The sequence below is a fragment of the Centruroides sculpturatus genome, unplaced genomic scaffold (assembly GCF_000671375.1).
Source record: "Centruroides sculpturatus isolate CEXI.00-Female unplaced genomic scaffold, Cexi_2.0 scaffold1403, whole genome shotgun sequence".
NCBI classification, from domain to species: domain Eukaryota; kingdom Metazoa; phylum Arthropoda; class Arachnida; order Scorpiones; family Buthidae; genus Centruroides; species Centruroides sculpturatus.
This window is the reverse complement of record NW_019385569.1, coordinates 40,864-52,815: the sequence shown is the minus strand read 5'-3', so window position 1 is coordinate 52,815 and position 11,952 is coordinate 40,864. Positions and strand designations below refer to the sequence as shown.

General features: G+C 33.1%; 1 protein-coding gene across 1 annotated transcript in view; it reads right to left on the bottom strand.

Moving 5' to 3' along the window:
- Nucleotides 1-11,952, bottom strand: part of LOC111640199 (dnaJ homolog subfamily C member 16-like) — a 62,424-nt gene that overhangs the window by 45,523 nt on the left and 4,949 nt on the right. Inside the window, exon 2 of the mRNA XM_023386199.1 lies at nucleotides 9,803-9,869. Within this exon, the coding sequence (XP_023241967.1) occupies nucleotides 9,803-9,869 (67 nt within the window). The remainder of the gene's footprint in view (nucleotides 1-9,802; nucleotides 9,870-11,952) is intronic.

Sequence of the window (11,952 nt, the reverse complement as noted above, 5' to 3'; positions counted from 1 at the left end):
GAGCAGCGGACCTACTAAAAACCATTTATTATTTAACGTCCATAAAAATTATATTTATATTAATGATGTCTCCAAAGTTCAGCAAATTTTTTGCAAAAAAAAATAATTTATCAGGAAGCATGCGAGCGCCATTCGATGACAAGCTCCACGACAAAAACAAGCTTAAGCAATGGCGTAGTCAAACGGTGCACACTTGGTAAGTAATCCTACAATTTTTTGTTTATAGCATAGTTTATATGGATTATTCCCAAAAAATTATATGTATTTTGGAAATGTTGAGTTGAATTAGTCTAGAATCGATTAATTTTATGGAAGAAACCTTTCAAACAGCCGTAGTCCGTAAACTGCATACGTGCCGGGCTGTGATTGGCTGGACTCATAGAAAATGGATTCATAAAAACCAGATAGTATCTACAGTGTTATGAGGGGGGTCAACTGTAATTCTAAAAAACAATATCTACATGTGTGACCAAAGGGTCAGCACCTCTTCGATGCCGTGTCAGGATGACACCACCACGTCTCGGTTGACAAGGAAGCTGCGCTAACTAGGTCACACAAGCAGTCGCATAACGGAGCGATTGGGTTCAGGATGGAGGGAGAGACAATGCACTGGAAGTGACTTGTGCAGAGAAGATTTAACGTAACAACTGTTTAATTAATAGGTAACAAATGAGCAATACAGGACATACAATATATTGAGTGGAATATGATAGATTTAAATAATTGGTTATGATTGATATTACATATATTAGACGGAGTTAACTTAAAGTCTGTAGGTCTTGAGAGAGAGAGTTTACAATAAAAGTGTGTGGCAATAAATAACTGGTAAAATATGTGGTTGATAGGTTGATAGATGACAACGCTACTCGGCAATTTTAATCCTAACAAGACACTTAATAATAAGTTCATTGGCAATGAAGGTAATCCATGACAGAATGTTTGATGTAATCTACCACTTAGTCACTCAATAAGTTTGGTTTTTGCAGACATAATGACTTTAGATTTTAGCTAGAGGGCTGGGTGACAACTATCTCTCTCCGAGGAATGGCGGCGACTCCTTAACTTTGTTATTTTGTTCTATATTGAACAGATGAAATTGAGATATTAGGTCGATAGATGATGAGAAAGCATCATTGTCAGGCCTGAAAACCAAACAGATGTTTTGCTCCCAGGTGTAAAAGTTGACAGTTATTTAACAAGATTATAGTTACAATGTGACGTTATGAATAAATGATGTAAACATACTAAAAGTCAGGATTCAGATCCTCACATTACCTCAGCCTTTCTAAAATCGTGCTTATTCTCAATGGGCAAAATCAATTTTGAATAAAGAGGTTATAATTGATTTAATTTACTCTCTCTCTTAGGGTTATTATAAATTGATAACGAGATATTAACAGAGCTGTAAAATTGCAAGACTAGATATATCGCGTACAGTTGTGTCTCGAGTTCTGTATATAGTTTACAATTAAGATGTTTGACTCTCTCTCTCTCGTTATGATAATGCGGTGAAAATAATCCGCAATAACATAAATATATGAATAAGTATAAATGTTTATTAATAATATTGGTTTACCTAAGGTAAATATGAGATTCATAAATTTTTTTTTCTCGGAACGATCTAATTTCCTGCTATAAGATGATTAATAATGGTTAAGAGCATAGAGTGAGGATGAGTAAGACCAAGGGGTTTGTTGAGGGATTCGACTACTTTGCTGGGGCCGAGGCATTACCCAAGGCTGGTCGGGCACTGGGCCTCAGCTTCTAAGTTTCTGATTGCTCTTCCTCTGCATCCAGATCAGGTAGTCGGTTGGGGAGTGGGCTCTATTTGTCTTTCCTTTTCTGTTGTTTCTTCCTCCCCTTCCGATTCATCTTTTCTTTCTGCTAGGTCTTCAGATTGTTGGGAAATTTCAGTTAGGATAAATTCATCCCATGGATCTGTGATAGTTGGATTACCTGGTAGTAAGGATTGGGGTTTTGTGACAGCAGTTGGTACAGGCTGTTATTATTCTGAATATTCTGTTATTATTCAGTTATTATTCTGAATGGGCCTGACCATCTTGGTGCCAATTTTTTCTTTAGACCTTGAGGAATGATGACTTTGTTAAGAAAAACATGGTCTCCCACATGATAAGTAGAGATTTTATGAGTGCGGCGGTGGTGTGTCTGGCATTCTTTAGCTGCCTGTTCGGCGTGTTCTTGCGCCACCTGGTGTGCATTAGCCATTCGAAGGTGTAACTCTGCAGAAAAATTATCATCGATATCATATCTAGTCCTAGTAGGACGAGTAATTAAATCAAAAGGGTAAATGGGATCTCTTCCGTAAAGTAAAAAGAATGGGCTATCATTCGTAGAAGCATGAATGGTGGTGTTGTAGATGAAGAGAGTATAAGGAATCCATTCATCCCAATCCCGTTGATCTTAGGCGACATAATGTGATATGATGTCAATAAGGGTTTTGTTAAAACATTCGACTATTCCGTTACAGGCAGGGTGATATGCAGTTGTTAAGAGTCTTTTAACATGGAGTAATTCACATACTTCCTTAAACATTTTGGAGATTAAATTTGGGGCTCGATCCGTAAGAAGTTGGATAAAGTCCATGTTCCCTTCCATTCGCATTGAACCGTGTTTTTGTGAACTGAGGGACTTCCTCATTCGAAACATGAACGACTCCTGTAGATATATGTCCAACATCTTGGAGTTGGCACATCTTATGTGTCACTTGTCTTTTTTCATATTTGAGGGCAATACTTTCCTGCAATCTAGAGGGGTCCCTATGGGTAGTCCCATATCAGGAACCTTATGTGAATTGGTGGTCAGGCGCCTGGAACATGTCTTACCTGACATAAGCGATGACATTTTGTTGTATGCTAGATACATAGATGATGTGTTCATTGTTTGGAAGAAGAAATCGGACTTGGCGGTGTTCATCGAAGCTTTCAATGATAACACTTACGGCCTCTCGTTGTGGGCTGAACAGCAAAGCTCCACCAGCGTACATTTTCTTGATATTGACATTAAGTTACAACAGGGTCGATTAACAACTAAGGTATTCCATAATAACTCGTATGCTCCGCTATTTATACATGCCAAATCACATGATCGTTTTGGGTACAAGGTCTCTGCTTTTAAGACCCTAATAAGAAGGGGTTTCACCCATTGTTCATTGACTGAGGATAGGCAAATTGAGCTGGAATCTATTTCAAATGTAGCTAAACTGTATAGTTACACTACTCGCCTAATTAATGAGCTAGTGGCACTCCACATGTGAATACGCCACATACGAATATGGCACTTCCAGGAAACCGGTCCTTTGTTCCTATTACTTACAACAGGACCCTTCACAACACCTACAAACAAATAGCCAGTTATACGGGTAAAGCAATTGCTTACAGAAGATCGCCAATCATTTTCTCATGTTTACAAAACAATAAGGACTGATTTGAGCAGAATTGTATCCCAGGAATATATTATATCCCTATTCACAATCATAGGGTGAATCGTCCAGGCAAATATATTGGTGCTACCACACTAATACTCAATTCAAAAATGCCTTCCCACTACGGCATTGGCTTCTTTTGCTCTGGGTGATGACTGACATGTACTTTGATGGGTGGCATCAAAGTACACGTCAGTGTGTACTTTGATGATGCACTATTAATACAGCGATGTCAGCACCAGGCCACCCTGAAATATCTCGAACAGCTAGAGATTTTTAAAGCCTTCAAAAAGGGAACAGCCATCAATTTCAAGGAAACAGACTCGTTGGCGACGGTGTGGAGGGCATATTTTGATGTATAATAGATATATTTCATGTGTCTACATAATTTATATAAACATCAAAATTTTTTTGAAATGGGAAACCAGTTATGGGACTAATTTTGTTACAATTCTACATCAGGCATGCGCATAACTTCAGGATTCAATTTTCAAACTCTTGGAATCAAACCTGATGACGACCGTTGAAGACAGTAGAAAACGTTCGTTTCAAAGTAAATTTTTGCTGGTTTTTTCAGTAATTACATAGTTATTTTATATTGAATTATTGTATTATGGTTATTTATACATTTACAACTACAAAATGCATTTTTCAGTATTTTCCTTACTAAAGTTTTTTTTCAATGTACCACTTAGCTTTAATTTGAGTTGTTTTTCATGTTGGAATGGATTATTTGGTTTTACATGTAATCATATGGGGGAAAAATGATTCACCTTACAACATTTTCATGATATGATCTCAGTTTAGGAACAGATTAATTTTGTATCCTGAGGTACTACTGTATACTTAATTGGGGTCTCCTGCCCATAAGGTTTCCATATTTGCTCTCAGATTTCATCTATCTAACTCTGTTCTAGAAATTAAGAAAAGACAGATGGACAGACAGATGGATGAATGAATGACAGTGGGAATTTATAGGTTCAGAAAACAATATAGCAATCTATATTTATAAATACTGTATAAATTTAAAGTAGAGAATGGTGTTTGTATAGGTGTTTGTTACTACAGAGGCCTCCTAAAAATAAATAAGACCATGGAAGTAATATTTTGCAACATTTCATCTTTGTAAACATTATTAAGAAATTCAAGAATTACTTTAAGTCTTTCAGTATCAGAAAATCAAAATCTCATCTTATTCATAATGTTTCATTAAGTGATGTCAAAGTTCACTATCTCATTAGCTCTATTATTAGGAAAGACTATGCCAACTGTTCATAATCTTATTTTTAATGTAGCTGGTAATGGAAGATTTCACTTATATTTACAACATTTACAATTATCTGTAAAGTTGTAATGAAGCATTTTATAACAGAAAATATCAAGATGTAAACTAGCTAATTATTTCATCAGAAAATTGTTCATAAGAATTTCTACAATGGAAGCATTGTTAAAAATCAGACAATACATACATTAATGCAGAGTTTTCATACTATATAAAAAATGTATAATGACTGATTATAACATGGATAAAGTGAAAAAGGCTATCAGAAGTCACAGCAGTGACTCCTCATCAAGTAAAAATGTCACAGACTGACTATTATATATAGGAATCAGAGTTGCTGATTTTCAAGGGTCGATTTATTTGCCCCCCAAACATCTGAAGTAATTCTGAATATCTTATTCAAAATAAAATTGTTTTCTTAGGCAGTGTGCAAAATTTCAAGATTTTCTGTTATGTGGTTGCTGAAATAAAAGCAATTGAAAAGTGCAAAAATCACCAAAAAAGGTGTATTTTCTTCTTCTTCTCGATACTGCAGACACTTGTAGAGAAAAAACTATTGGATGTAGAAAGCTCAGATTTTAAACTTAAGCCTTTCTCATTATCAGTGAGGTGCTTGCAAAACTTCTTCTGAGTTGATAGGTCAAAGTTCATGGGGGTTTACCATAGAGCTAATTTAGTTTTACAGCTTAATTTTATGCTTACAAGAATAAAATTGTATGGAAACAAATGAATTTTATTCAAAATGTTACTCAGAATTACAAAAGCTCAAATTTATGCCAATTAAAACTTTTTATAACAATTTTTATAAACAGTGTATTAAAAGCATCAGCCAGAGGCACATTCAGTCAATAACATACGATTCAGTTGGTGCTTGATGTCTTATGTCTTAATGTAATAATACAATTATTAAACAAAATCAATTGATGTCCAAACAAAAACATCTGAGATGAAAAAAAAAAACATCAAGTAAAAATTTATGACAATTTAGACTATGGTCAAAATTTTCCTTAGCAGTTTTTCTTTGATAAAGACAAGCTTGGCACTTGGAAGCAGCAACCACAATACTTTTATCTGTATTATTGTTTTCTACATTTTGCCTCCAAGTGCCAAGTTTGTCTTTACCAAAGAAAAACTGCTAAGAAAAATTTTGACCATCATTTTAAATTGTCAAACTTTTTAAAACTCAGATGTTTTTGTTTAGATATTATAGTATAAGAAAACAGATAATGGACAATTTCAATCATTAATTAAAAAAAACCTCGTATGTATTGTCATAAAATACAGGAAAAGCACTGAAATGTTTCTAGTGACTAGTTATATCTTATCCTAATTCATAATATTAGATGTTTTCTATAGTACAGTCAAACCTTGGTTTTCAAACTTAATTCATTCCTAAAAGTTATTCAAAAACCAAAAACAAACTTTCCCATAAACAATATAAAATGGATTAATTTGTTCCCGATCCCAAAACAAAGCCTTATTTTTTACCTGTTTAGCTATATTTCATGCATAAAAATGCCTACACATACAATATAATATACAGTAATACCCCGAACTTAAGCGATAGGTGGGACCGAGCGGTAACCACATAAATCAAATTTGCGTAAGTCGGGGTATAATTTCACATATAAATACATACAAATAATTTTTAATTGGGGCCAGAGACTAAAGAAAACAATAATTTAGAAAAAATGTTTAATAAAATCTTAGATAATACATATGTATAACAAATTAGGCCTATATTATTTTACAATTTTTCACATTTACTTGATTATTACGCCATAATTTTAACATTGTTTCCATCTCAGCGATAATACTGTGACGTTTATGAATGATGCTCGAATTTAAAGATTGAGCATTTTTCACAGCTTCGAGAATTTTTTCTTTGCCTTTTATAATTGTTCTGACCGACAATTCCGGTAGATCAAACTTCTTTGCCAATTCACAAATTTTCATTTTTGTATCGAAGTCTTTAATAATGGGTACATTCGTAAAGTCAAACGAGTTAAACACGTTAGTAACGAATCATTCAAAAAGTCTAACGAAATAGGAATAACAATGACTTCATTCTCGCTTAACTCGTTCAACTTTACGAACATACCCAATGTTAACTTTACATTCCAAAGATAAAGTTTTTCTTTTCTTGTTTGATGCAGAAGAATTAGTTCTACTTCATTTGGATGACATAGTAGTCTCTCTCAAGTCTCCGTAGATATAACAAACACAGAAATAAATAACACAAAATAAACTGTAGCTATGTGTCAATTGTGCGCGACACACCTGAACATGTAAGCTGAACAATAGTGTGGGGGGAGTGAGTAATCAAGGGTTGCGTCATGCTCAAACAAAAGACAAATCGACGAGATTTGAAAATCATGTAACTCTGGGTTCGCGTAAGTCAGGGTAGCATAAGTCGGAGTATTACTGTATTATCTATATCTATGTGTATATCTATTTTCAACACATATTAAAAGTAAAATGTTCCATTACTGCCAACCAAAACTAAAACTTTACAAAGTAAAGTGTTATACAGATGCTATACAGAAAGTGTTATACAGACATGCTATACAGATGCAATTCTTACTGCCTGCATTCAAATATAGTGAAATCAATCAAGACAAACAATAAGTACTTTATCCACACTTTCCAAAATATTATGTTTCAATTGACTTGATTTAAATTTTAACTAATTAATTAATTTTGATTTTATTTTTAGTTTCAGTTTTGGTGTAAAGGCCAGAGTTTTAATTTTATTATTTTTAGTTTTAATTAACTGGCTACCTAACATTAATAAATATTAATATTATAATATATAATATTATATTAATAAATTTTTGTTATTTAATACCTTTAATTAAATACAAAATCTTGGATGCACTTATATTACACAAATGTCAATTAACATTGCTTTTATTAATTAATTTGATTTCAATTCAATTGCAATACACAAAAAAACAGAAGTAATATTTTACCTGCATGCACATTGAAATCTAATTTGAATAATGTCATCATCAATGATTAATGTCACAACATCTAATGACGCAAGGCAATCTCATCACCGTAACTTCTAAATCAGTAGTCCTATCATTGATTGGTCGGGCCATCAACTTTCTTTAACATGAGAAGTATAGGCATTGGTGTAGCCAGAGTTTTGTTACGGGGGGGCCTAGTAGAGGCCAGCCTGACACAAAATTGAATTATTTCAAATTATTGTTCATTAAAATGAAATTTCCATAGGAATCTACAATAACTTAACACACATATAATATAAAACTTCCTTTAATCATACGTTCTCGTAACATTAATATCAAACTCTAGGTCTTAAACAAAAATTAACCATTTTGTAGAAAAGGGCTGGCAGAATTACAATTTAATAAAAAGTAAAATACATCACAAATGGATACAAGTACAATTTTGCTTGCCATGTCCAATCACCAGGAACAACTATTTCCATTGCAAAGACAACCTTTCTTTAGAGGCTATGCCTCTGCACAAATATGTAAAACAGTTTAAAATGTCCTCTGCATGTTTTGCATATTTGTGCAGAGGCATAGCCTCTAAAGAAAGTTGTCTCTGCAATGGAAACAGTTGTTCCTGGTGATTGGACATGGCAAACAAAATTGGACTCGTATCCATTTGTGATGTATTTTACTTTTTATTAAAAAAACTAACCAATCAATTATTTTTTTAAACCATTCTTTAATATAGTTCACCGTCTTTAATCTAGATCTAGACCAGGGGTGGCCAACAGTTTTTTTCTCCCTGGCCGAATTGGAAAGAAAACTTTTTTCACTGGCCAAACCAGAGGCAGCCCTAGAAAGATTTTTAGGTGATGCGAGATCTTATTGTGGCATCACCCCTTAGAGACTAAACTGTACATAGAGATTACAGATACACTTTTCACATTGGGCACAGAAAGCCGTTGACCTTTTTTTTTTATAGGAGGGGTCAGAATTTCTCAACTTTCCTATAACTTCACATTTTCAAGATATAAGGAATTATCGTGGATCCATTCAAGCAATTATTTGAAGTTAAGTCCAATATTCAAAGATTAATCACTGGCCGCATAAATCCATTAAGTGGGCCATATGTTGGCTATGCCTGATCTTGACTTTCAGTGGGTCCACTACACCCAATTAAATTAGCTTCAGCTTTTTATTTCTTTTTGCAAATCGGCTCAACACTTTTTCGACTGTAATTTTTTTAATTTTTAATTTGCACTGGGGGCGCCATGCCCACCCATGCCCCTTGGCTACGTCCATGAGTATAGGAAGTTGACTGTCTATGAACGGCTTTTGCCAAGTACTGTGCCTTGTTCAGCAACTGAATTATTGTATGGAAACAACGGCAAATGTGGCATTCAAAATGTTGTTCATAAACAGAAGTGTTCAAAACCCGAAGTTTGACTGTACTTTAAGAGAAGGATATACAATATGTCAGTACCAAATTTTTTACTTATTGTCATATTTGTTTTTTTAGTGCCATAAGTGGAAACTGAAAAGCAAATGAATAAAAATGTTGTGTTTAAAATATTAAAATTATATGAATAGAAGATAATAAAATACAAACATTTTACAATATTTTAAATTAAAAAACCTTCATACACGAATACTGGAACGCATATAAATTAACACTCAAAAAAACCTTAACAGTCCAGTACTAAATATTTAATAAAAAACAAACATTTTTGACCATACTTTAGGTCTTCTTCAAGTTTAAAAAACCAGTGAGATTCAAACAAATGAATTCGAAGAACAAAAATTACGAAATTGTTTTCAAAAAACTGGAACAGCACAAGCAGGTTTTTAAAACAATGGAACATTCTAAGCTTGCATGTAAACAGTTATGCATGTGTGTTACCATGATGATGAAATGGTATATGTAGTGCAAACATTGATATAAGGAGAGTGGGGTGTGATTTCTAACTGCTGGTGCAGGGGTTGCCAGTTCCTTCATAGCAGTACCTCCATGCACGAGACATATTGATGGCATCTTTACAGTTAATACAATTGGTATGTAACTGTTAAGGTTTTTTTGAGTGTTAATTTACAATTTTTTTATATAAAAAATTATCTAACCTCATAAGCTTTGTTTATTTCAATAAACTTTTCTTCAGCTCCTGGCTCTTTATTTTTATCAGGATGCCTAAAATAAAAATAACAAAACTGATTATTAAATCAGAATTTAAAAACTTAAAGCTAGAATCTCCAACCATTTCCAAAGAAAGTTGGAGATTCACATGAACAGGAAGGGACACATGAACAAAAGACATAGTCAAAGATTAAGATTTTTTTATTTCTGAATAACAATAAACATTACTAACCGTAACTCAAACTGGTTGTATATGCAACAAACAACACAAAAAAAATACCAAGAAACAAGTAAAACACAAAAATATTTTATGCTACAAATATTTTCTTTCGTCTACAATAAACATCAAATATAAAAATAACAGAACATGTTTTTTAAATTAAATACATCCAAAATTCAAAAATTTAAAAATAGATATGTCCAAAACTATCAAATTTCTACATCAGTTCAATCAATACATACCAAGCTATAGAGAGAGAGAGAATCATTCTCTTTAAACTTAATTGTTTTGTTTTGTGTTTCTTAATTGCCTTGTAAATCTCAAACACATTGAGATGTTTCAATCATACCTGATCTGTTGTGTGATGTGATATATTAGGGTGAATCAAATGAAAACGGAACAGTAGCCATTATTTATTTTCAAATGTAATCACCAAAATTACACAAGCACTTGTCCCACTGTTGTACCAAGTGGTGAATACCTCGTTCATAGAAACAGTTTGGCTGAGATTAAAACCAGTTTCGGACAGTGTCCATGATTTCGCTGTTTAACTGAAAACATCAACCCAGCAATGCTTTTTTTTAGCAGACCAAAGATGTGAAAGTCACACAGTGAAGGGTCGGGGCTATATGATGGGTATTCCAATGCACTCCACCGAAATTTCGCAAACATGCTCAGTGTACATAATAATAATAATAATTTATAGTATTATTTACATTAACGAAAAATGGGACCTCATTGGACTTCAATAAGCCCTAGGCCCCAAAAAACCTAGATCCGCCTCTGCATATAAACATCAACAACCGTAGCCCGTTATATAATAAACACACCACACTATATGCCAAATTCTTAAGCTATGTAAAGGCTATAATTAAATATTAGAAATTAAATAATTTGACTAGAGGTAGGCAGTTATGCTGCCATCTCGTATTAAATTTAATGACCGATTCCAAATTAAATATCAATTTTTTTTTTGTTTTCGGCAAATCAAATTCTCATTCTAGGTTGGTTCATTCTGCACTAGAAGAAATGATGATGATTCACGCTCCTTAACAATGTATATTGTATAATTTTCTTTGAATAAACATTATACACAAAATAGTTGAGTATTTTTTTCCAGCATGGAACACATTACCGTATTTTACATTAATTTATATGGGAAAAATTGTTTTGCTTAACGAGTATTTTGCATTAGGAGTAAGATTCTGGAACGAATTATGCTTGTTAAGCAAGTTTCCACTGTATTCTTTTTGCAGAACATGCATCATTGACCAATGAAACTAGTAACAACCAGTTTTGCAAGAAATTTAAAGTGCATCAATCTATTGAAGAATGGTCAATAAAGTTTTCACAAAAAAGTGGCATTTTGCAAAAAAGGCTTCAACATACAAACAAGATCCTTGCCCTCAGTTATCTCCAGCAAAAATGAGTGAAAAAAAATTTCTGAATGAAGTCTTCTAACAACCTACTAGAGTAAGTATCATGTTTTCACCAATCACTTCAGAGGTGCTGGGTATATGTTGCTATGGGTTATCCCTAAGGGTAGGGCTATATTAAATATACAGGTATACCTCAACTTACGTCATTTCGAGTTACGTCGTTCCCGATTATACGTTGTTTGTCAAAAAAGTATATGGAAAAATAAAAATCAAGTTTGTCATTTTATTCGACTTTATGTCTGTCCGCCACAAATATTGAAGTTATAATATCACTAGAAAAATGTTTAAAGCACATAAAATCATATTAAAATATATACATTTACAAGTATGTACTGTATTTACAGTACATGCATTCGTAAATTTAGATTACTTTTTTCTGTACTATATTACAAACTAAAATTTATTTGTTTGTAAGCTTAAAATAGATCCTTATTAACCATATATTATTAAAAATGCATTAATAAATAAAATACAGAAC